Source organism: Pelobates fuscus, chromosome 5 (assembly GCF_036172605.1).
Source record: "Pelobates fuscus isolate aPelFus1 chromosome 5, aPelFus1.pri, whole genome shotgun sequence".
Taxonomy (NCBI): Eukaryota; Metazoa; Chordata; class Amphibia; order Anura; family Pelobatidae; genus Pelobates; species Pelobates fuscus.
In genome coordinates, this window is record NC_086321.1 from 350941909 (window position 1) to 350969861 (window position 27953).

At 36.6% G+C, this 27953-nt stretch overlaps 1 protein-coding gene across 7 annotated transcripts in view; it reads right to left on the reverse strand.

The window, feature by feature from the left end:
- UNC13A (unc-13 homolog A) overlaps nt 1-27953 on the reverse strand; it is an 89091-nt gene that overhangs the window by 49473 nt on the left and 11665 nt on the right. For 3 of the 7 annotated variants that reach the window (XM_063455905.1, XM_063455903.1, XM_063455904.1), the window contains exons 2-12: nt 19861-19890; nt 19383-19482; nt 18699-18816; nt 16825-16948; nt 15647-15720; nt 13833-13887; nt 12142-12177; nt 9791-10001; nt 9477-9602; nt 5392-5865; nt 4579-4663 (exon numbers count right to left, since the gene is read on the reverse strand). In XM_063455905.1, coding sequence (XP_063311975.1) covers nt 4579-4663; nt 5392-5865; nt 9477-9602; nt 9791-10001; nt 12142-12177; nt 13833-13887; nt 15647-15720; nt 16825-16948; nt 18699-18816; nt 19383-19482; nt 19861-19890 — 1433 coding nt within the window. The remainder of the gene's footprint in view (nt 1-4578; nt 4664-5391; nt 5866-9476; nt 9603-9790; nt 10002-12141; nt 12178-13832; nt 13888-15646; nt 15721-16824; nt 16949-18698; nt 18817-19382; nt 19483-19860; nt 19891-27953) is intronic. The other 4 variants (XM_063455910.1, XM_063455908.1, XM_063455909.1 and 1 more) reach the window with 2 other exon arrangements.

Genomic DNA, 27953 nt, shown 5'->3' on the forward strand with positions numbered 1-27953 from the left:
AATCTCAGCACTCTCTTGTGACTTGTTTTTTGCTCTCGTTGATCTATAACATACCTATCAACATCCTATCAAGCATAAACTTACCATACTCCCGCCACCACCGACCAGCATGCATGTTAATATATTTAAAGGCACACTATAGTCACCAAAACAACTTTAGCTTATTGAAGCAGTTTTGGTGTATAGTCCCTGCAGTCTCACTGTTCAATTCTCTGCCATCTAGGAGATAAATCACTTTGTGCCAAAGAGGGGGCAATATGTCCTCACAGTTATTATATTTTGAGTCCCCAACTGAAGACAATATGTGGGAGCTGGGAGGGACAATAAGTTCCTCTGGTTTTTTCTATTTATACCAATGGGTGGTGGCTGGGGGGACAATTTATTTTATTTAATAGCCTCTAATTACTGGCCATTTCCCCCTGATTTATTATTTTATCAACCTGTAACAGGTGCCCCATTTATTGGATTAGCAACTGGGCAGCAAAAGCAGCAATAGCTGCCCAGTCTTTTATAACAGCAGGCAACCACTGGCTGCTCGCTGTTTAGCAGGCATGTCCATGCATGCGGTATATCTGGTTGGGGCAGGAGGGAGGATTTCAACCTCTACTATAATATATATTTTTAATAATTACAATTACGAGGACGCAGTCGGTTGTTCACTTCTCGTAATTAAACAAATAAACAAATGAATTGCATTTATTACATTTTGTCCAACAAGCAGTTTGATCTTCGTTTATTTAGTTGTGTTTTGCATTTGGCCATTCGTCTTTCCGAAGAAATGGCAAAATATTTTAACAAAAACGTATTTGTCTGAATACAAATGCCCAAGTCTATTCTCAAGTGAACCATGAAAAACGACTGCTGCTGGTGAGTTTCTTTGGAACCGAGCATCTCAGGAGTATTAATACAATATGTACTAAATGTCTTGACACCAAAGTGACTCCAAAAACTGTTCTCCAAAAGCGTTCCTGAAATTCTTTAAAGCGGCCCTGTCATATTTAGTTTTTTCATTTTTCTCTCCTTATCCACCTTTATTTTAAAGATGATACTCTCCTCTCTGACACTTTATTTATATGTCCCTCCTTTCTAACTCGTTTCAATTCACAGTACCTGGGTGCAGCCGTTTGGTTCTCCTCTGCCCATAATGTCTGCTTTTCAAATTTTATGGGTAAATTTGATTGTAAAGTGAAACCGAACCTTGCTTTAAGCTCCACCCATTGTCAAATTCGTCAACTTGACAGCTATACACAAGGAATAGTAGACCCTACTTTTCTCTATGTATTTTATGAAAATATAGAGCGTCCAGGAACAAATAAAAAGAGATTCAGACACAGCAAAATATATAGAATTATATAAAGTAACTAAATAACGTGGTTACTTTTTGTACCAACTTGGCTCTATATAGTGGTAAAATTAAAATTTCACATTCAGTTACATGATGATGGATGGAGACAATGTATTATTATGTTCCTGAATCTTGTATAGTAAACGTTCCATAATAACATTCTACAATATATTAAAGAGGTATTATGTCTCTGCACTGATGTACCCTTATACACAGTTATAATATCAAAGTGTGCCTTATAATATGTTTGTTTGGATATATTTCATCACATATGATTGTCTGATATCCTTGTGTATGTAATGTTTTGTCTTGACATCACCGTGCATTATATTAACGTTCACTACATAGATATCTCGAGAGAAGCCGTACACTCCTCACCTACCTGGGTTGAATATCTCTGGTCTCTGCCTACAAGGCAGATGGATGTTTGGAAAGATAATGTGTGCAGGAAGGGGGTGGAGAGGGCATGCCGCTCTGAATGGAAAAAATCACAGAATGACACAAAAATATAACACAAAAATAAATAAAATTAAAATAAAATTTTTTAAATAAATATGAAGTACACAAAATGGCAGTCAGGGATAATGACAGTGAAATAAAATGGTAGGAATAACATGCTAAAAACAAAATACCACTGTTTTATTATGTACTGATATGCCTCAAGGATGTAATTACTTGTAAAAGTGATTAAGCCAATTTTAAAAATATAAAACATTTGAGCTTAATAATCTGCCGTCAACTAATTCTAAAGGTTAATAATACCAAGTAACTGAGTGATGACCTAAAGGGACACGTCACACACCCAAAGCACTTTAGCTTGCTGAAGTTTTTGATGTGCAAAGAGTGTGACCTCTTTTTTATTTCATTTTACAAAAAGTTAATATTTTAATAGACTTTTATATATTAATATTGGTATGCCCCCCTGACAGTCAATTAAACAGTTGGTCATTTTACTTCCTGATTTCTTTAACTCATGATGCTAAATTATTTCCCATAGCAGTCACCATTGATGACTTTAAGGAAAAACATATTTCTATGTTGGTCGATGGGATGGTAGATGGTATGGTAGATGGAAGAGGACACCAGGGACAGGTTCAAGTAAGTCGATCTCAGCTTTCCCTGCCCATCATGGACACTGAACCCCCAGCAGCAATGTCACTACTTCAGTATTTACTGAATAACCCCACAATCAGGATCTCACAACAAACTAAGAAGAAACCCACTGAGTCTAAGCCCTACTGATTTTATGTCGAAATGTCATGTTATGGGAGACCAAACACCTGCTAATAAAGAACCAAAGTCTTTGTGCCTGAACAAATTAAAAGTACAATGATATAGTATAACATGAAAAGGGTTATTAAAGATTGCATGGATAATGATATTAATGGGTCACTTAAATGATAGCCAATGAAAGTGGGACTTGATCTACCTCTCTAGGCTACGTTGATTAATGTTCATTTACCTCCAAAATATAAACTTATTAAACTCTTTCACTGCAAATTGACTAAACAAATGTTTTCTCACTCGTTTAGCACCAGTGGACTAACTAAAAGAAGCCAAAAATTCAGAAAATAAAAATAAATTAATATATAAGTAAATCAAAAGAAAGAAAAATGACAAACCAATGGAGATCTGTGATAATGTCCTTTTTTCCACCCATACTCCAAATGCGTAGGGGGCATGACACTTTTGCCCTAAAGTAGCATTGACAGTTGTTCTTGGTATTTTCTTTTCTTTCTCACATTTAGAGACATCTAGGAACAAGGAGCTGGCCAATCTCTAGGTCCCCCTTTGGACGGTGACCAGAAAACCTTATTGTGCATATGTGTATGTGAATTTGTTAAAGGTTTGATTAACTAGGGTTGCTAATAGTAGAACGAGGCTTGTGAATGATTTAATGCCGCAAGCAATCATATTTACCCGCTGGCATTGGAAGGGTAAAATACATAACGTCGTGCCTGGCAGTTGGGATGGCCAGCTGTAAGAGTGGGGGCAGTCTATTGCTTCTCAATTATGGTTTGTGCTGGAGAGATATATCTGAAAGACATTACCTAGCCAGTAGAAAAACTTGACAAAGTTTTCTTGATGAATCAGGTTTAAGGTTAAACATTTGTGATAAAATGTGAAAAACCTACATACTGTTAGCCAATCAAATAAACGTATTTTAGACTAGTCGGCACGCTTAGATAGCACCTTGATAGCAGTGAAATTAAAAGTTAGGTTCGACCCAATCTTCCTGAAAGGCTGGTCTATATAACAACTGCCTATAATTCTTGAATACAGTGTTCTTTATGACTCTCTCCATTCTGGTTTCAACTCTTCAAATTTTACTACAAGTGATCAATAATTTAATTACGGCTACATGAAACAAAAAAACTCCTGCCACTCTATACTAATTCTTTTTTTCCACTACTACTGTTGACACTTACCACCCATGCCTTCTTCTCACCCTTCATACGTTTGGGGTTCATGACAACACTGCTTTTTCCTAGTTCTCTACTTACCTATCCTACCTTCTACACCTCTACGATGCAGATGTCAATCTGAGTCAAGGCTCTAACTTTCTAAAGTTCTAACTTGCTGACGATGTAACTCAAGGTTCTATTATATATCACCATTTGTCATCAATCTTCATTGCCACTTTTGACAGTATAATAACTCTTGCACACCATGACTGTCTATATGCTGAGGACACCAAGCGCTCCCAATAGTTCTCCTTCCATTCTGGATCATGTTCTCTGTTTGCCCTTGAACCCCCAATTTTTTGTGTGCATGAATTCTCTAGTGATGCCCTGGTTTTATGGCACTCTTCTCCAGCCAAGATTGCCCTCTAATTATTAGTTAATTTCTCTTCACTTGGTCCTATTTCAAGTCAGGACATCATCCTACACGATATATTTGGCTTCATCTTATCACTTTCATTAATTCTGAACAGATTAATTGATGGAAAGTATATAGATGAAATAATACTAAATATAATAATAATAATATGAAGTCACTTAATGAGTATGGATACATTTAGCTTCTATCAAGTTTCATAATTGATCCTAATAACCAATATAACCAATAATAATAATAATAAATAAATTAGATAAATGGTTTAAAACAATAGTAAAAATTGGAACAAGTCATGAATACTAGGAGAATGAAGATACCATCATTACAAGTTATTTGTCATTTTCATCTTCACTGGAAAACCTGGAAGGTTATAATTGCTTTGATCTCTCACGTACCTCTCGAAGTTGCAACTGCACCTTGTTGAATGCCCTCAACCAATTAGCCTTTGCTCTTGCTGCGCTGGAGATCTCTTCCCTGTAACTGAATTAATTAATTACATAATAATTAATTACATTAATACATTACATTTAGGTAAATTCACCCCCTACAAACTCAGTTATTTTCATTTCTATTTAAAACATACATTTATTATATTTGTTGTTTTACCTCTGAACTTTACAATTTCTTACTAACTGGAATTCAAACATAATATTATTTCCCCACATTAGATTTCAGTAGTAATTCTAAATGTGTAGAATTATCTTGCCTGCTTTTGTTTTATTTATTTTTTAATTTATAGTTATATATTTGCATTTGGAATGTGTTCAGCTACAAATATCTTATTGTAACAAACAAATAAAAGTATAACTCATAAAGTAAAACTTCCAAAACACGTTTCTATATATAAACATTCACATTTCTACAAAAACAATGGAGTTTATGAATTAAATCAGGTATTATGAAGATTTGGCAAGGGAACTGCAAATTCTACGCCAAAATAGCTGAATTGGAAAAATTCTTAGACTCGGCTATTTTTCTGTTCTTTGGGCTAAAAAGTGCAATTCACTTGGCAACTTTCACAGTGAATAGCCCTAATTTGTGCTTACACTAGATGTATCTTAACGCCTAAACTTTACCAAAATGTTCAGTAGAAAAGTACCATCTTTTTTAAAGTTGTGTCATCTGTTATTCTATCCATTTTGCACTGTAATCACTGTTTTGTCTTTTCATATTTTACTTTGCACACAATTTTATTTTTTATCCCTCACCTCTCAACTGCTAAGGGCTCCTCCTCTTCAGGCACTGCTTGAATTTCAATCTTTTCGGGTACAGCTTCTGGGGTATTTTCTTTCTCCACTGGAATTTCCGGTGGGGTCTTTGCCTTTTCTTCAGATAAGTATCCTGCCTCCTCTTTCCCATAACTTAAACGTCTTTGTTCTTCTTGCACCGGAATTTCATCATCATCGTATACGTCACTGTCAAACATGTGCCCCCCTCTGTCAGGGTAACCAACTTCTTCTTCATCTTCTCCAAAATCTTCAGGGCCCTCTTCTTCGTCCCAATTTGGAGAGTCCTTCTGGTAGCTGACTGAGCTGTGGCAGGAGTGATATGAGTCTCTGTCTCTTTCATCTTCTATCTCTGAGCCTTGTATGCTGTAGTTCTCTGGGTCAAAATCGTCAGACAGCTGGGAGGAGCACTGGCTGATATCATCTGATGAGGCATATCGGCTGCTTCCCATGGGGCTACAGGATCCAGAAAGTAGGTACAGAGGGATGATGGTAGCATGGTGAAAACACAAATAAAAATATTGCAACATGTACACATCTGCAAGCTCACTCAAACACAAAAACAACATTGCATTAAAACAAAAATACTAGCGTCATAGTCAATACAGGATATCAATTACATTCAGAGGACATTCAAAATTTTGGGTACATTGAACACGACTCAAATCAAAGTTATTTTTTTTTACCAGTCATCTGAAATTTTTGTGTTTTTTTTATTTTGTTTTGTGAGTTTTCAAAGTCTAGTTGCGTTTGTATTTCATTTGGCATTAATTAAAGGCATTATATGCTTTAAAAAAAAAAAAAAAAACTAGCGTAATACATTATAACAATTACTTACAAATGCTTCGTCCTACTAAAAGAATGCATTTAATCATTACCAGAATTAGTCCTTAACGAGTTGACTATCTATTTTTAAATTAGAACAAATTCACACGACAATGGCTGAACCGTGTGTGCTGTGATTCGTTATACCTGCAATGTGGGAAAATCTGTGATTGCTATTGCAGGCATTTAATAAGCTAAACTAATGCAGTGAGCATTTTAAAAGTTCTTTTTTATAGCGTGTATATCTTAGCCTTCTGTTGAGCTCATTACAATACAAGCCTTTTGGGGACTTATCTAAGCCACCTCCTCTTTCCTATACAAATTATAAACATGTCAACAATATCTGAAACATGGGAAAAATAATCTGGAGGAACAAGTCAGGTGCATGTTATTAAATATATCTTAAAACAAAACCTCCTTAACTATTTGACACCATACAGACATGTTGGTACCTTATGGATATTTTTTAGCTTATGGTAAGTTTTGTCTCTGGAACATTGTGTGCTCTGGATGGTTTTAGCAACTAAACATTCTCCGGCCCAGAAACAAGACATAAATCCCTTAAAATATTTTAACATTATAGAAAGATTAACAGAGATGGCTCAATAAATAATAAAGCAAAAAACAGCATAGTATAAGGGTAAAAACATACTCATTGTGATTATTATTAAACCTATATTTCGAAGAAAACAAAAATGTAGATAGTACAGCCTTAACTAATATAAAAAAATCAATTTATTAAAAGTGCGGCTGTACAAAATACTATGACTTATTTCATGTGATCACCATAGGATTAACATGATTATTATTTAAAACATAGCAATTGAACCTAATCATCAGAGTGCGTCAAAAACGATTACCCGGTAAACAAAACAGAAATAAAAAAATACAAAAGCGAGAATTTCCAAAATGTGTCCCTTAAATAAGAATTTAATCTTCCTTTTCCCCTAAAAACACATTCCCTAAACTACAGTGCCATCAACAGCCGCAACGCGAACTGGCTGCAAATGGCTATTTGCTATTATGAGCCCACAATGAGCCAGAATAGAGGGGCATCAAATGGATCTCGTTTATAAGTAGGAGAGAAGGAAAGAGAAGATCGCGAAATTCTAGATCAACACATACAGGGTTATTTACTGAAGTGACAATTCAAAGTGAATTTCAACTTTGAAGCCAGAGTAACCAAACCGAGAGCACAGCTGATTTAGAAAATATTTCAAATTCGGATATTTGGACCTTACGTTCACTATGAATTCTCTCTTTAGTAAGTAAGCCTAATAATTTATTTACAACATAACAGGGTATACTTTTAGTCATACGTGGCTTTGTTTTTTATACTTTAACAAAATATACTTAAAAATCTTTTTCATTATTCACAAAGCCCCCTATGACACTATACTGGCTCCTCAACTCTATATTATTAATTGATAACACTTACAGGTTGGGTTCCTTATTTTATGCATTACCATGTAAAATTATTTACTTACTGCTACAATATCAGTTTAACCTGTCACATTTCTTTGGTTATCAGCAAATTACCGGCTGGCTACACAAACTCAACGGCTAAAGCTAAATGGTTCAATCACTAACCAGGAGATTTTGTCCTGCGGGGCAGTGGATTATAGGATAAGATCAGACTCCATTCTGCACAACTTATACAGGGCATAGCAACACATTGAAAGTCACATTACAATGTATATACAATAAAAGAAAGAAAACAGATTTGTCAAACAAGGCTGAGGACCTTCAGCTACCAAACATGGAGTCCTGAGAGGACACACTTTATAAGATACTCAACTCTTCTCATTGCTACTTCTGCTCTAAATGTATAATTTCCCTTTATATGTAGTCATGTATATTCATGCCAATTCTTCTGCCTAGTAATATAGTAATATCAAAGCACTGTGGCCAATTGAATGTCAGGCTCTGTTGCATTCAGAGAAATACCATCCAGGACACACAAAGTGTATGCTACTGATGTAAAAATCATGTGGACCATACATTGACCCCGGAATGACACAAATTCCCCCACCCTAAAGCGCGCATGCAGACAGATTTACAGAGGCACACCCCAGGACAGGCCGATACCAATAGTTACAATAGTTACAATAGTTGTGTTTTTTTTTCTGATACGGACTATTATTGAAAATTACTCGACTTTCTCCTTTTGTCTTTAACTATAGTATTATGACCCTAGGCTTTGCATGTTTACATTTGCATTTATTCTTATTTAATTACTAGGATTTAACACAATGAAAAATAATGAATCTTTTTTATTTTTATTATTTAACTACTACTTGTAAATACACTAAATGTTCATATTACAGTATTTGTAAATGTTCTGTGTTTGGACCTTAGATCCCAGGTCTGAGAGTTAATTGGCATGAGAAAAGGACACAGTGGGTTGCAACTTGTCACACTCGTAGCTGGTTTTGGCCCAAACCAAGAAATATGCCCCTTTTTGACTGATCAGGCCTATTTCTGGACGTTCTAAAATATACGTCCCTGCTGCCCCTCTGATAAAACAAGAATAACCTCAGAAAGGCAGGGAATAGAAGTAGAATTTTATACCACATAATTTTATACCAACATTCTCTACATATTGCAAATTAGTAACTATAGTTTCTAGAATGTCCATTTAGTAAGCTTGCTAATGTTCACCACAAGGCCTAAGGCAAGATGGGAAACATGCCTTCATACATGCCTACATAACTTTGCCTCTAACCTCACTCTATGTCACTACAGCAACAAGTGAACCTCACCATTTGTTTATGCACTGGATGGCATTAATGTTACCCAGGGTGAGAAATATTTATTTAATTATGTCTTTACTCCTGCCTTGAAAATGTGCTGGAGATATCCATGATAAATATAGTTTAATTTTCTCTTAAGTATGTCTTGCAATTTTGATGACAGAAAATAAGAGAAAGATTATTCGGTAAATATATTTCTCTCCAAAATGTATGTGTGGCTGAAAACTGGTGCGAGGAAAGAAACATAAAGCTCAGCTCAACCCAAATAAACATAAAAAGAGTATATCCTTAAGTGGCTAATCAGTAGTCTTCTGACAAATAAGGTCAAATAAGGCCCAATAATAGTCCCTCAGTAAGAGATAAACACTGCTCGGTGGATGGCCAGAAATGATTACTTCCTTCCTAAGAGTATCGGCCTGTTATGGATTATGCGTGGGACGAGCACGGCACTCTGCAGCACTCACACTGCAACACCCAGGATTGACCCACCTATCGGAAAGGTCAAGTGATTGCCGGCTCTCCAGAGAGTGCTGCCGGCTGGTGAGGCGACTTGAACCGGAGACAGACTCCACATCACTGCGCCCGTTAGTGGCAGAGTCTGCACTATTGTAACGCCTGCCATCCAGGGAGAGAGGAGACAGGTAAGAGGGGGTCACACACAACCCCTCCATCCTGCCCTCCACCAGGAATCAATGCTTACAAATACCGAGTTAACATTATCAAATTATTGTAAGTCTAATATTACAGTATAAAGTATCCAACTTATTATGCGTAGTGCATTTTTTGCCTGGTGGCTGATGTACCTGATTGGCCGATGGTCTGAGTAGTCCATCTCGCAGCTGTTCACAGAGTCTGTGCAGGAACCATGGGAGTTTTGTTGCTGACGTATAGGGTACTGATGCACAGAGGCGTTAGGCTGAGCTGTGGAGTAGTAGGGGAGTGGATTACTGTTGCTGGTCTCACTGCGATAATCACTATCACGATCATCCATGGCACTGTCAGGATCCTCATTATCTGGTAGAGATAGGACACAGAAAAACTAACAGGAAAGTACAGAGAGGAAGACTAATGCTCAATGACCTCTAAGTCCGGGGAATTTGAGAATACTGTTGTATAGTTCTGAGAAAGTCTGATGAAATTAGTAGTCAGTTAAATTTTAAAGATTAGAAGATTCATCGGCATCAGAACAGAAAATATGTGCAAAAAAATTTAGATGTCAAGAATCCTTGGATAGAGCAATATGCAACCTAGAATGTACAAATAAGGCACTCCAAATGAGACAGGGGAATCAGGAAAACATGGAAGAGATTAAGGGACGGGGGTTTAATTAAATGGATTGCAAACCATTAAGAAGCTGCTGGAATGGAAGAAGTGATTGATGCAGCAAAATTTCCTTCTAGCCATTTCGGAAACAATCGGAAGTAAATAAAAACAAGACAGTAAACCACACATAAATAAAATATCGAGAACGCTCAAGAAAAAAAAAGTAGAGCAAAAATAAATAAATAGATGGGATCAAAAAAACTATAAGGACAAAGAGGAAACATTCTCAATGAACAAGTCTATAAGTAGACACTTTTAATGAAATGGAATGCAAAAATTTATTGTAATCAATACAAATGTGTAGAATTCATAAAACAAATATGAAAATAATGAAAAAAAGATAGTGTGTTGATTTTTGCATGGTACTGATATTGAGATCAAGATTTACCCATGAAAACAATTACATGCAGTTTGAGTTGCTGAAGAAAATATATGGAGCACATTAATGCTGTGCCATGACTATTCTTCAGATATTCTGTCCACAGAGAGGGACAAAACAGTTTGTGGAACAGTAAGTCGAATAGACTAGAGTCCCAGGGGTAGGCAACCTTCGGCACTCCAGATGTTGTGGACTACATCCCCCATAATGCTCTTACACCCATAATGCTGGCAAAGCATCACGGGAGGTGTAGTCCAAAACATCTGCAGTGCCGAAGGTTGCCTATTCCTGGACTAGACGTCACCCTCAAAAAATGAAATATGAGATAGAGTTAAGGAAATTAGAACCAGACTTTCAGTAATAATTAAGGGATGATATATACATAAATTGAGACACTGACATGGACAGAGCGTACAGATCATTTCATGACATACATAATAATCATTCCAGACAGCAAATTAAAGGTTTACAAGGTCATAAGAAACTATATTAAGTTATCGTGAGTGAGTAAGCAAGAATTGGATGGATAATCACGATTTGAAGGTGGACTAACGATTAAGAAGCAATATGGACATGACTAAAATAATTTTATTGGCAAATGGCAACCAAACGAAAAACGAGAACATTTAGCTGGAACATAAACAATATCAAATATATAGGAAAATGACTACTAATCAAGCAAAGGAAATAACGTATAATGTAGACAGTAGAACAGCCACGTGATGACAATGGATAGCATATTGCGATTGTCTCAGGTATATACAAATTTGAACAATACACACATACAAGAATAAATGTATCTGTGTGTTTATATATGCAAATAGGGAAATTTTACATATCCTGTCCATGAGCCTTTATTTATGTTTGGATCACCCATTTATTTATGCGATGTGGTGATGGTTATAAAAATAGTCACATGGTCAATTTTTTTATATGCTTGTAGAAATGTTTTTATATCTGATTTCTATGTGCAAGTAGAGACATTGTTATATATATATATATATATTTACAATGTTCAATTTACACTGTAGATGTCTCGAAAGACTAAACATCGATATCGTTGTATTTCTTGATATAAAGACTTAAATCAAGAATGATAATTTTAAGCCAATTTGTCACCTTCAATAAGTTTTATGTCAACAATTAATCATTAAATAATAATTTAATGGAAGATTATTAGAGATAATTTAATGGGAAATCAGTTAAACATTATTGCATTTGAAAGTGAAAGGAAACTTGTTACTACTTATATTAAAATGTATTATTGACTTTTCTTTGGGAGATGTGCTAAAGAACAGAGTAACCATACCTAAACTCTCCACCCATGGTTGACTATTTCCCCCCAACATTAGACTCTCATCAATTCTCATCAATAATTTCATCATCAGGACAGGGAGGACTCTGGATACTTGAACTACCAAATCCAAATGTATGAAAATGAAGAATACTTACTACGTTGTTCTCCCCAGCCAAAGTAATCAGGTATACCTAACAGGAATCCAAAATATGAGAGAGATTAGATACCAATATAGCTTTTGCTAGCCAAAACACCACCTTCTCTTATCTTGCCCGTTTCTTCCTATTGGAGAACTTAATTATGCTTATAAAGTATTTTATAAAATATAAAACAAATGTTAAATTCTTTTTTTCTAAAAGGGACACTATAGGCACCCAGACCACTTCATCTCATTAAAGTGGTATTGTGTGCTGTGTTCCTGTCCACTTAATCCTGCAAGTTGAAAACATTGCAGTTTCAGAGAAACTGCAATGTTTATATTGCAGGGTTAAGTCTGCCTCTAGTGGCTTTCTTCTAGACAATCACAAGAGGCGCTTCCTGAATTATCACTGAGTTAAACTGTGATTAAGGACGTCCAGCGTCTTCAAAATCCTACAAAGCAAAGCATTAATTCAGTACGTTCCTATGGGGAAGCCCTATTGCTTGCATGACACTCAGCATGCATACGCATTAGGCCCTCTATAGGCATGACCCCACAGAAGGAGGAGACGGAGCGAGTGCTAAGGGACCTCGGCACCGGAATTAACTTGAGTGGAAAAGGGGCTTACGTCCCTTTATACACGCAGTGGGGGTGTCTAATAAGTTAGGAACCAGGTTTTAGGAAAACAGTTACGGATTCCTAACGCTATTGTGCTCCTTTAAGTTGTATTGTCATTGACTATTCTAGTGGCAGTCTTCTAACATATGTTAATATATTCGATCCATCCATCACATAAAATGACAATGTCAGATATATATGTACACACATATATACATTTAACGATGTACACATATGTAAATAGATTAACAGATATATAGTTAAAGGGACACTCTACTGCCCAAATACATTTTTTTTAATCACTGTTTAGTAGATACACCCCAAATGAAAACTTGCAAGCACTTATTTACGTATTTTATCTGTGGAGTAATATCTAAAATCAGCTTGCTAAACCTGCAGTTCTATTGTCTGATGCCTTTGTAAACTCTCCCCCTCTAACCCTGTTCAGACTTTCTTGGCTGTACAATTGAAGACTTTCCAATGCAGCTCAATGAGAAGTCTCTGTAAGTCAGGTGCTCTGGGCAATTGCTGCCTCTTGAGGTCAGCTGCATTGAGCTAACAAAACCAGGAAGTAACATTACCTGTTCTCTGCTTGAAAGCCAAGAGGGTGTATCCAGGTTAATTTATAAAAGAGTCAATTTCTATTGAAATCTGCACTTTTTGCAAAATAAAAAAAAGAGGACACACTCTTACCACATAAAGCTATTCAGCAAGCTAAAGTTGCTTAGGGGTCTGGAGTGACCCTTTAATTACAGATGGTGCACTATACAAACATAATGGTGTTCCAGGTTGAGTTCTGTTATGTAGGACCACAAATCAGTAAAGAAAAAATATAAAAATCACTCTTAAAAGATCTATATACATGACCTCAAAGAAAATTGACAGGAGAAGATAAGAGGGCTGCTTGCTATTTGTATTGCTATCATTTTTTTAAAACCATATGCACCCATATATATTGTAAATAACTGCTGGTAAATGAAGTCACATTTTAGATTTTTTTTGTTTCTTTTTTTAAGTTTATCCTCCCAGCACCGTGACCTCATCAACATTCATAGGACACATATATATTATACACAGACATGTACATACAGCACTGAGAACGATGGTTGGGAAGGGGATCATCCTGCTCCTCTTGAAATACATACTGAAATGAGAAAAGCCGATTAGGAAAACATATCATAATATGAAAACTGTGAGCTTCACATTTTTGTCAACATAAATTCTTATCTAGCAAACCCTGACGATATGCAGTCAGTGACGCCACCTTCCATTAATCTTACACATATACTTAGAAGTCAAGTCAGCCATTCCTATTACGGAACCAAAATCACTTTGACCCGGCAGCCTTCCTTTTGTTAACTGTGTCATTTCTGAGACGTGACACTGTTAAAATGTCGCAATTTTTCATATTTACAAGTGACTGCCACTATGGACTTTAGACTAAAATAAATTCAGTAGGAAAGCAAAAATGGTCCAGGCACTCAAGGAATGGCAAGCTTGATAAAGACCTCGTTTGAGGTCGAAACGTTGCTGCTCTTACTTTATGCACTGATCTTCATTAAACCCAACATCTAATTATCTTGCGTGCCTGGATCATTTTTGCTTTCCTACTGATGTATTGGGGTTTGCCAGCCGCAGGTCCAGATCTGCACCCTGGGTAGGTATCAAAGAAGTGTGCAAATTATTAACCCCTTAAGGACACAACTTCAGGATTAAAAGGGAATCATGGCGGAATATTTCCATCATGTGTCCTTAAGGGGTTAAAATAAGTTTAATAATTTAATCTATTTGATGGCCGAGGGCAGCCTTTAAAGCAAGCATGTCAAACTCAAAGTCTGGCACGGGCCACATAAACAAGGTCTAAGTTTATGTGGGCCGCAAAAAAAACAAAACCTTAAATTTTCATAGAAACGTAGGTTTATTTTAAAAAGTACAGTATAAAAAAAACCAGCATCCCCCTTTACTGAACCACAGCACCCCCTCTACTAAATCCCAGTCCCCCCCTCTACTAAACCATAGCACCCCCCTCTACCACCCTGTGCCAAATTTGATCCTCCAGCTGACACACACACACTCACTGACAGACACAGACACACACTGACAGACACACACTGACAGACACACACATACACACACACACTCACTGACAAACACACACACACACTCACTGACAGACATACTCACTGAAAGAAACACATATACTCACAGACACAGACACACACACAGACATACTCACTGCTCCCTCTCGCGGTTTAGTGATGCCGGGTGCCGGAATATGATGTCATATTCTGGCGCCCGGCTTAACTACAGACGGCGCGCGCGAGGGAGCAGTGAGGAGCAGGAACACTGAGCTCCCTCGCTGGCCCTCTTCCCCGGCCGGGTAAGTGTTAGCAGAGTAGGCATCTGCAATGTGGGGAAAGCATGTGCCTACTCTGCTATAACACCAGCATGTACCCACGGCTCGCCGGGCCGCAAAGATGGTCCTCGTGGGCCGCATAGGCCCACGAGCCACGAGGTTGACATTCTTGCTTTAACCCCTTAAGGACACATGACATGTGTGACATGTCATGATTCCCTTTTATTACAGAAATTTGGTCCTTAAGGGGTTAAAGTATGTTGATGCTTGATGCTATGTGCATCCAATGCTTCTCTGTGATTGCCATGCATGCGCCTCTACGAGAAGCAACCTATGGGACAAAAGTCACCAGTCTTAATGACTTTGATGGACGAAGATGCAGTGAGGAGACTATCCTGGCACCAAAATAAGTTTTATGGCTTTTAGTTTTTTATGATTTTTTATAAACCAAGGGGGCAGTATTCTAAAAAGAACACGGAACAAATTATTTTAATTTATACCACGTGTCTAAGCATAAGTTTGATACAGACTCAATATCATCACTCACATCATCCTGAACTCTCATGGCATTGAGTTGCTCAAGTTTCTTGGCCCAGTAGCGAGCTTCCTCTTCAGGAATATCTAAATAATAAAAAAAATATATGTTTATATGCACCGAGTAATTTGTACTTTGTTTTTATCCCTACTATGTCAGTGGCAGAAAAATGAGCCAATTTAAAGCAGTAGATGATGTATACTTAGTAAACGAAGGAGGACAGTGGACACATTCTTCCCACCTACGTGTTAAAACCAAAGGTTACATTGCAATGTTTTAGTGACAAAGAGAAAAATCTGGCACTCCACAGAAATCTTTCCCAATAAACCGATAACTAAACAAATGCAAAAATGTGTTTTAAAGCAATTCGTCTGAATAAAATTCCTGGTAATTGTAGAAGGAATCAATTCAGAAAATTCAGTTCACTCTAAACAAACCAAAGTGATCAAATCAGAATCTTTTTTTTTTTTTTTTTGGTTATGGTTAAAAGGCTTTTGAAGCAACCACTTTTGTTAAAGTTTTTGTTACATGTATGAACAAACCGTATTTTCAGAATTGATTCCTTTAATAACTACCAAGAATTTTATTTGGACATGTTGCTGGAAATACATTTTTGCGGATGTCTACTGATAACATCGGTCTTCGATTCCACATTGTAAAGAATGATATAACAAGGGTAACCTACCTATATCGTCTGAGTTACTCTACTATTCTTTATTAATAAAGTAAAAAAAACACGACATTTAAACCATTTGCAAACCAAGTAACCCAATTAGAACCAAAACTAGTTAACGAGCCATATTCTTCTGACCATTGTCAGTACACAGTGTAAAATAGCACAAACTGCTTAATTCGCCTTTATAATAAGCTTGATATATTTCATTAGAAGAATAACAAGCACTTCCTCAGTTTTTTTTAAAATAACTTTTATATAACAGTTGTCGTTTTTGTCTTTGCAAATTATATTGGTATGTATATGTATATATGACACAGAGGTGGCCATGTTTAGTGCTTGGAATTTAATACTCCTGACTGCGTTTTTGGTTGGACATAAAATGTTCCGTTTAAATTCTCAAAGAGGTTCAGCACCTAGAAGATGCCTTTCGTTTTGAGGTGTTACGTGTGGTTATTTAAGATGTACTTTTATTTATATATATATATATATATATATATATGCGCTGTTATTTTACCAAGAGGAAGCTCAAATCGCGTGTCCAGCAAGATGCGATGAAACGTCGGATCTTTGGTTCCACAGATTTCATTGTCTGTCATTATGACTTGAGAGTCAAGTGTCCACCATTCTCCAGGACCCTCCTGTGCAGGAAGGAGAGTAAATGAATGAAATAAAATTGGGAAATAGTTTAATATTAAGTAGTTGGTTTTTTTTTTTCATGTGTATACAGAGGTACATGGAACCTTTTTTAATCAGCATACATTTTGTTTGGAGTTAAAAAACACTATTCTACATTACCAATCACAAGTTTTTTTGGAAAACAAATTAACTAGATCCTGGGATTTTTTAAATCTTCCTATCACAAAAACTGCTAATACATTTGATTTAGATACTATTAATAATATAACAACAGTCCTAACAAACTTTTAATCCTCCCACCATGTTTTGAAGGGACAATCCAGGCTGAAGTTGCCTCAATTTTTTATCCACAAGAGAAAAAAGAAATTAGCTAAATATGTCAAAAGCTCTTGCAAATGTATTGGACCATGGGAGCCTAATAATTTCCTGAAAATCCCGGTCTTACACTTTTCCAATGCAATGCTCTGCAAATCCATACCTTACAAGTATCCCTGTTTAAGAGAGACAGTACCGATATTGGGTCCAAATTCCCCTCTCCCTCTTTTCTAGAGCAGCATTTGTTTGAGAACTGAGTTTGAATGCGGAAGTGCTACTAGTGGCTGTCAGGAAGACAGCCACTAGAGGTGTGTTAACCTAATGCCATAAGAGTTCAGGATGATGGGGTTAAATCTACAGGACCATGCGCCAAGACCATTTCCCTTAGATGAAGTGGTCTGGGTGCCTTAAAAATGAGACAAAATTATTTATCAGATCCAATTACAGCGTTTCACTTCAGCTTGAAATTGTATATCCTATGTACAATTATATCCTATATGCAATCTTTAAAAATGACATATGTACATCTATGCATAATAACTAAGAAATAATAACGGAATATTTTGCAAAACAATGGAGTATTTTTATATTCATTATAATAAACATTCCCTGGATCTGTCCACACACCTAATTTCCCTTTAGATATTCCTGCTAGTCTCTACAGCAGACATAGGCAACCTTAGGCATTACGGGGGTAAGAGCATTATGGGAGATGTAGTCCACAATATCTGGAGTGCCGAAGGTTGGCTATCCCTGCTCTACAGGTTTGCAGTCAACTTTCACAATCTGTTCTTTTCTCTCTGTCTCTGTAGCTCCTTCCTATTTTAGCTTTGTCCTCAGTTAGCCCAGTCACCTGGGTATTAGTACTGTCCCTTGGCAGTTTTAATCATCATTTATTTATTGCGTATTCCACAGTACTATGTTGTTGGCAGAATTACATACAAATGAACAATGACAGTAATATTTCAGTATTTCGGGTCAATTCAGTAAATTGTTCAGTAAACAAAGATGGGGATTCATATCCACCATATGGCCATATTGTGCTAAGCTCAGCACTACTTCAAGGTACCCCAATATCGGGGGGTCGTAGGCTAATTTCAATGTAGGAGAAAAATTCAACAGTGCTATTGCTAAATAAGCTAAAGTGCATTTTAATTATCTGTTGTAAGGGCATTGTTCTTTACAATAGCACTATTCCTGAAACAAACATGTTTTAGGTGTGTGCCCCCAATTTCCCTTTTTGACTTAACAAAGTGATGTTTTACAGAACACATGGTAAAAAAGAAATGAAGAGAAATGCTCGAAGCTGCTTACACAAAGAGCATTCTAGATTTTGTTCTATCGCCTTGTCTAGATTATAACTGACACAATTTTGGACAAGTAGTCCAGCATTTTAGAGTCCAACAACTGGAGAACAAGAGTTGCAAAAATGTTTACCTCGTTAGACTGACGAATGTTACTGAGCGGAATCCATACAGTTCCCACCATCGTGTCCCAGATCAACCCCTTGTTCCACACTTCCACCGTCAGGCCAAGATCTAACCTATTAATTTCACTGGAAACACATACCAAATAAATGGAAGTAAAAGTATTATCTAGTATAAAAATGCTTGCTCCCGGGATCTTTTTAAGCCCATGCCATAACACCAAAGTGAATAAGATTTCCAGCCAACTGCGTTATATTTTTTTCAACTTTTTTATTTCTCTATGTATTGTATTTTAAAAGAAACAATAAAAAATGTAATGAAATGTAAAAAAAGTTTCTCATATAATTTAATGGTATCCTGCCAGTATGTCCCATGTAGAATAATTCACGCTGTTTGTGTTTCTACTAAGTTGTTCCCATTCCATTTTATAGCTTTATTGCAAGTGTTCTATGAGCAGTTTTCTGCACTTCCTGATAATTATCTCACTATTTCCTGTTTGACATTAACGACAAAGAAGGGTGGAGCTTTATTACAGTTTCCCAAATATAACACATCTCTCACTATACTAAAATAAATAAATCCGAATTGCGCAATTCTCTATAAGATTTCTGCTCTTAATCATATTGACCCATTATCTCAAACTGTTTTCACATGCTCTCAAGTTTGAAAAAATATCAATATTTATGATACTCACAACATAAAGTCCTGTTCCCAGCAGGGCAAGTTCCCCCGTACTGCTATTGTTGTGCTCTTTACATTTTGTACTTTTAGGGTTACGTAAGCATTAAACTTTTCTGTGAACGGAAAGGAAAAATTAGACTTGGACTACCCCTAAAACAATTATTTTTTTCATGATTAGATTTAGCCTTTTTTATTATAATTGTTACATTGTCAATCTTATCCTCTCTTTGACTCAACGTAATTTATTGGTGTTGTCATTTCCACTTATGGCATGTCTATGCTTCTTAAACGTTGTTACTAGAAGCTGCCTTTGCGCATGTATTATAATTGCTAAAACATTAGAATCACGGGAGGAAATGTGGCACTGGTTAACTGTAGACTGACAATATTTTCAAGTAGGTGTCTTGTTTTTGTAGACATGAGTCGCATTAAGGAGCTGCTGACTTGCACTTGTCTGTCTAGTATATTGAATAGCAAAATGAAAATCTTACCTTGAGCGCCATCAAACTGCGCCTTTTTCACTGGGGAAAAAAAAAAAAGAAAAGAAATGGAAAGGAGTTATCTCTGGAACAAACATAACTGTAGAATGATGTTAAAGCAGCAGTAACATCAAACAAAAGATTATCAACTGTTAATGTTGTGAAGTATGCCTTCAGTAACAGAGTAGACCTGGGAATATAGTGCATTCCAGCTGAGACGCTGGAGAATTGCAAGTCAAACTAGGGAAACAGAGAATAAACACTGAAAACTCACAACCTAGAGGAAATAATGATTGCTGACACATATTTAAATATAAAAAAATATATACAAATAATAGGGCGCAAAGCTGATAGCAGGACAGGAGAACTACGGAGCGCCTCTATTAAAGAGTTAATTTGATATATTTTTGACTGATTTTACCATTTGGTTTCTTACAATTGAGATCTCTCCCACTTTTTTTGATCATGGTGAGTCAGAGATCCAAGAAACTAAGCGATATTATGTACACAAACACTCAGATTTGGAAGCCTATTTAGTCCAAAACCACAAACTCATACTTCCTTCCTGGCTTCCATGAGAAAATACTACAATGTGACTCAGGGAACTATTCCAAACACTCTTGTAATTAAAGATCCTGGAATTGGGTGATAATACTACTCACTCAGCTAATGGCAATATTAAAGCTTTCAGGAAATTATGTTCCATAAAGACATGGGAGACCTGAAAACAGAAGTGGCCAGTCGTGCTAAAAGAGTACCAATCTTGGAGGAAAAGAGGAAATACTTTGGCTGCTCTCACTGCTGCTTCTGGGAAGGTTCCAACAATCCCTAGAAGATTTAGAGTCTAACAACATTCTACATATATGAGACATACCAACACAAGTTGAAACCAAACAGATGAAGGGCTATGTAGAGTCTGTATTACAAGTTGGGAATGATAGAAAAGGCAGTGCTACTAGCGTAGAGGATGGATATATAGATATAGAGAACTACTGGCCAGAACAACCTTCGGGGGGCACCGTAAAAGAGCACAGGCCAATGAGGAATGGTTCTATATATATTGGGCCCGGATTTGTTTGAGGATAGATATGCTTTTTGACCAATGTGGTTGGCTTTCGATATGATCTGTATATTTCTTGCATTTCTCTAAAGTAGCCATCAACATAGCATGTGCTTGTTTAAAACCATTTTGGAGCCAACAGATATTCTCGTTTATCCTATGGACTTTGTTAGAAGCAGGAGAATCTGGTAAAATGAAAGGATTTTATCCACAAATCAGATAGCAACAGAAAACCATGTGCACAGTCATGTTTGTGTGAACTGTATGCCAATTTGACAGTGGGTAAGAGATCCAGCCAATCATGTTGTAGAACTATCCGGTAGTACTTTCAACCAAAAAGATTTTGGAACATATAACTTCCAGGTTAGTACAGACCCTTCTGGGGACAAAGTCATAAAAGCATTGGTGGATAAGAACAATATTTTGTCCATTAGCAATGAACAAACGAGACATGAAATGCCCAGATTGTTACACTGTAAGCTAACTGGGGAACTGTCCTCGGCTTTCTGCTGTGGAAGAAGATGTGGATAAGGCAAGGCATCTGCATCTGCATCTTCATTTTTGGAACCTGGCCTCTACGCTACATAAAAAAACAATCACCAAGCTTGTCTAGGCTGGACTATTTTTGCTGACGGTAAATATGTTTTTTTAGTCAGTGCCGATCGATTGTGATTTGGTGAGTAGCTCCCTCCAAGATGTGCCCACATTCTACATGTTTAATAGTAACTAACTCGCTGTCTCCTACTTTGTAATAGCTTTCATCAGGAACCATTTGGAGCAAAAATAAAGTAAAAAAAACAAAACAGAGTGTTGGAAGCAAACTTTTTCAGAATATAGTTTTTGAATTCAGAAGTATTAGAATGTGTAAATTTGTGAATTGGTACTGCAGTTCCTTAGAAAGTCTCTGTGTGACATCATTCTATACAAAGTTGTCTCGCTCTTTTGGTCAAACGATATGTTGCTAACACAGGGCAATCCTACACTCGCAAGAACCAATGTCTTGGTTGAGAGACGTGTGTCACCATCCTGCCTTTACAAACAAAACAATGGCCAGCTTCTCTCAAGTAGAAGTATGATGTCTCTATCATTATATGCGTACATAAAAAATAAATATGTGGCATAATCCAACACGGAGGACTAAGTGTATATTTTTCTATTGCACATTATTTGTTTGGATTTGCTGTTACGTATATTGTGTTTCTTTAAACACTACTGCCATTTTTAATATTTTATTTTTTCCTTTCTTTTTGACGTACTACGGTGTTACATGCACCGATTTTCTTAGATTTTATTTTCTTCTTAATGTAAGGTATGTTATCTTTTTTACTGTTGGTTTTCACATGTAAAGTAATAATTATTCAAATAGATTCAAATAGCTGCATATAGTCTATTAAGGAATTAACATTTTCAGTCCTTCGGTTGTTCATAAGGATCTTCCCCCAATTAACACATTATTTGAATTTTTTAGTTTTTAACTATATCGAAAATAAAAATGTTTTTTTTTTTTTTTTATTAATCCTGGAGTGTCTGCATCATCTTTATATTATTTTTTATCTCAAATAACTTCATAAACCTTCAAATGATATCCCTCTCCACAGGTCTGCCATTTCCTGGCTAACACTTTGTTCCTATTTTTAAATATGGGAACCATACCTAATTTACATCACGCATTTTGCCACCATTCTATTTTTGCAAATAGTAGATACTCCCACCAATCTGAGGCAGACCAGGGCATGGATGTCCAAGATTGAGGATTAAAGTTTGTTTTGTGTTTTTTTTATGATGTCTCCAGGATCCATGGATGGTACTATTTTCCCATACTACATAATTAATTGCTAAAGGTAAAAAAAAAAAAAAAAAAACATTGACCATTAGCCATCTCTGATATAAACCTTCATCTTGTTTATAAATTATGTACTTTTGAATTTAGCTAAACAACACAATTATGGAACAATCAAGTGAAAAAACAAATCAGGATATTTTTTAGGCCACAGTCACTGTATTCAGGATATAGATAGGGTTAGGGTTAAAAGGCTACTGAGACTATCGGGAGTTGCAATCCAGAAACGTAAATGTTTCCCCATTCATTTTGAGGATAAATATCAGCATTCATGCAGTATGGTATTCTAAAAGACAATCTGTCCCTTTTGATAGTATTATTATTATCACTTGATATATTAAGACCTCACACCTCTCTTTGCTATATTAATTATTTTACATTCTTGGAGCCTGTTTATATATTGCAGATTATTCCAGATTATTGAAAGTATTGGGATACTAAATTCAGGTTTTTATGGTGTAGCTCTAGCCAGACTGGCCGTAGTCTCTCGCTGTTCGAATTTGTAATGAAGAGATCACACCCACAACTCCCTTGTCTTTCTAGACTGCAGAATTGCATGAGCAGACAATCCCAGCCACATGTCACTAACCATCATGGCACCGAGGCAAAAACAGCCGCCAATAACTGTCATGTTTAACCCCTTAAGGACACATGACATGTGTGACATGTCATGATTCCCTTTTATTCCAGAAGTTTGGTCCTTAAGGGGTTAAGGGAAGGGTTATTGACGTTAAAAGAAAGACGTACGTACTTAAACTATAGAAAGGCTGCAGTCTTTTTTTGAGGGGGGATAACCTTTAAAAATAAACCATTTGATTTAAACTAAATACAAACATAATTGACAATATCTACATACAAGCCTTTGGACCTTTCAAAACCTAGGTTAAGTAACTAAAGCCTATACTTGCCAACTATCCTAAATATCGCCAGGGATAGTACAGTTTTTTGTTGTTTTTTTAAATTCGTCTCATTTAATTATTTTTAAATTTTGTTGTTTTATATTTTTAATGTATGATGGATCAAAGCTTGGGGCAGAGCACTTAATTACGAACATGTAAAATGACTGAAGGCAGAAGGAAAGCAAAATATTGTATTTAAATGGTTTTGGGACTATGGCCACCCTCATACTCCATGTGAATCAATTTAGTTCAGGTGAATAGGCCTCTCATATTGTATGTAAATTGAGTTGCCTGGAGGTGAATAGACACTTTTGAGTGTGTAACATTCGTATGCCTTATATAGAAACATTCATATGTCTCTATATATTAACAGCATTCACACACCATACATAGAAATACATACATTCTCACACTACACAAATCTCACTACACCCAGAAATACACATATTTCAATAATGACACACATCAAATATAATGTGGTTTAAATTCTATGTGGTTTAAAGGGTTTTTACAGTTACAGTGAATTGTCAAGTGAATTCAAAGTGAATTCCGAGTTAATTTTACGCTTTATTCTAAAATAGCCAAAGTTCCTGTCAATTCACACGTTAGAGGATAACCATAAGAATATTATTAGCTTTCAACTTCCTTTTTTGTTTTGGTTTTGCATCAACTGGATTTTAGCAAATATCATAGGGCACGCAAAAAACATTTTTGTTTCATTCTGCCTACCAGTTTCAGAACACTTGTAACCTATTCACATGACATCCAAACAATCTAACAGACCCACCTTTTCAGATCTAGCAAGCCTCACATTTGTAACACAAGTGGTTACACGTTATAATATTGCCAAACAATGGGTCACTTAAAACGATATGGCTGCCACCTATAGCCTTATTGTGACACGTGTGATTCTCCATAATTATCACAATCCTATTTTTCAAGTGATTTAATGCAGCAGTTATTTTCATCATTATTTGGAAATATATATATATATATATAACAGCTCGACATAGGGTGCAACAATACGCAAGCTTGAAGAATTTTTTTTACTTTCAAATACAAATTGTCAGCCACGTTATATGACCGTCCTTTAATTCACATACAGCCGTCGGCTCTATTGTTGTTGCCTGTTGCGTAATCATGAATCTAATGCATTGTAACATAGTTCATTAGTGATATAAATGCAGCTCTAGGCAATAGAATAGCTCATTGGCCCACAGTGGCTATCCTGATTTTTGTATTTACTTTGACCAATATAGGAAACAAGAACACTCGTGCAATTTTGCCTCATTCCACAATAGTTTCAGAGAACATGTCACTTGCCCACCTAATTAAATAAGCACATTGATTTCAAAGTCATACGGTATTGGTTACGGGCACATTTATTTGTATGATGAGCTACAGAAAAAAATGAAATGCCCACTTTGAAAAAGAAACGGTCAGCTTGTAGATTTCTGTATTATCTTAGATGTTAAAACAGAAAAACATTTCAATTGGAATTTTACTTGTTAACCCTTTATCACAAGCAGTAGTAGTCTGTGCTCTGCTCCGGTCCAGGGTGTGCTCAGAGCTGGTTAAGCTTTGCAATGCAAAAAGACTTGCTCAGATGAAGACTGATGTGGCACCACCTTGCAGCACATTGTTTATTGAAGCCGTGGGCTTGCTATAAAGCGTAGGGGAGGGGAGGAGCGATGGAGTGGGGGAAAGAAGGTTGTGAATGAAGGGTTGATGAACCGTATTTAATGTATGTGTCACTGCAGATACATGCTGATCTTTCATCCATTCCTTTCTAATTTTGATGGCATTTCGGTATTCTCAAAAAAATGCCAGCTCATTCTATGCAAACACCCATGGGCAGAGTATTTCAGCTTGTTAAGATGTAAGAATATATATATATATTTATATATATAAACAGAAATAAAGAGATGCACTCCAAGGACTTGGTAGATGAAAAAAGGGGTAGTTTATTCCAATAGGTATAGCATTAAAAAAATAGCCGATGTTTCGACCCGTTCGGATCTTTCTCAAGGTACACACATATGTAGATGGATAAATAGATTTATAGTTAAAGCGGCATTGTCACCGTCTGGGGGCTTTGCATCATTTGCAAAGACCCAAATGGTGACATTGCTGCTAGGGGTTCCATTGTGGTGGGGGGCAGGTAAAGGTAAATTTTACTTATCCGAACCTGTCCCTTGTGGACACTGCCATCGGCACATGCGCGAAATACAGCATTGAGGTCTATGCAAGGGCATGGGTGACAGAGGCTCAATAAATAAAGATGGTGCATTGTAGAAACATTATGGTGTTCTAGGCTAAATTCTATTTTGATGGACCACTGATCAGTAAATGTTTTTGTTTTCAATAATTTCTAAAAGAACTATATACATGACATCAAACAAGATGTAATCTCGTAATCCCATTCTCACACCTAATGTTTCTGTGTCAAAAGAAAATATTTTCAGATTATTATATACCGGTAAGCACTATTTTTTTAAATCTGATGTGTAACCCTCACCAATCAATATTTCTACTATAAATGAACATATAATATTTAAGATCATCTAAATGTACTTAATTATGCATTTTGTCACTGGGGGTATATCTAAAAACAGCTTGCAGAAAAGCTGCAGATATCTTGTTTGCTGCCTTTGCAAGCCCTCCCCTTCTAACCCTGCCCAGACTTTCTGTGACTGTGCAATCACAGAATTCCCAATGCCGCTCAATGACAAGTCTTTGCAAGGCAGGTGCTCTGAGCAATGACTGCCTCTTGAGTTTAGCTCCACTAAGCTAACCGAACCAGGAAGTAACAGGATAGTTGTCTGATTGACAGCAAGGAGGTGTTACAAGGTTAATTTATATAAGTGCCAAATTCTATTGAAATCTGTACTTTTTGCAAAAAACTTTTTTTTAAAAAGAGAATATACTATTCACACCTAAAGCCCTTGAGCAAGCTAAAGGGGGTCTGAAGTTTCCCTTTAACTTATTTTGCATTTTTTTTTGTAGAGTCTTTAAGATTCAAGAGGCAGTTGTATTTTACATGTCTTAATAGGAAGACATTTCTGCTCTTATTTTTATGCATAAATGATTGAACAAACGTGCAAACGTGTTAGTAGCCATATTGCTCAACTCTAATTTTTTTCAAGTAGCCATACCTATCAAGGCCACCAGGAGGCCTACCATATATTAATTCATAGAAGACTGTGCTTTGTTTATCAACATGCCAGTTTGTGATTTTTTTTTTTTTAATGAGTAAATATATGTTAATACATTGGAGAAAGTGTCCCCTTGTGAGTCTCTTGCCCTAGGGCCCCATCTGTTCTATATTTCTGTTTGTATAAGAACAGTACATATTAGTTAGTCCCAATTTAAAGCATATCATTTCACTTAAGGCAGCTGATTTCCCCAATCCTTCAATAATTTATTTAAAGCCCAAATATCACTGCGTTTTAAAATATGATTTCTCGTAGTTTATACAGCCTCTAACAAAAAATCCCAGTGTTTTTAATAAGATTTTGAAGCTGAAGGACAAATCAGGTCTTTGGTCGGGGGAATAAGCTGTTTAACTCCGTAGAGTTTCAGGCACTGTTAATTTTGTCGACTAACAATTTACTCAGATTTTAGTCGACTAAGCTTTTTGAGATTTAGTTGACTAAAACTAGACTAAAACTAAAACAATTCAGATGAGTAAAACTAAAATGACTATTTAGTCAAAAGACTGTGACTGAGGGGGCGGAGCCTGACAGCCTAACTAAACGGTCCCAACCTCGGCGTGCTCCGTACTACAAAGACAAATTATCAAACTTATATCCACTTCTGCACATTCATTTTGAATAATATCCAGACCCTTCGACAGGCTGAAGCATGATGTGCAGAAAACTTAAAAAACAAAAGCTGGAGAGGCCTAGACAGAGAATGAGCATAAGGGATCAGTGGCGGTAGGCACATGGCCCTATTGAGCCCAAGTTGGCCTCCTACCTGGATGAAGGCTCTGATCTGTCCGACGACCTGACTATAGGACCAGAGGACTCATACTTACCCATTTTACTTGTCGACCTAACCTCAGCCGGACTCATCCCCAGTCACAAAGGCAAGATCTACTGGCAGATTCCCAAACCGGCTAAAGCACCAACCAATGCCTCCAGAGACCTGTTCGTAAAGGGTTCCAGAATGGAAGTGCTAAAGCAATGATGATGGATGCTACTCGGGGCCGCACACCATACACCTTCGAAGGCATGACCCTAACTCAAGGGGGACCATGGCATGGCGGAGGTCACTCCAACCACTCACCTCTTTCCTCCGCAAG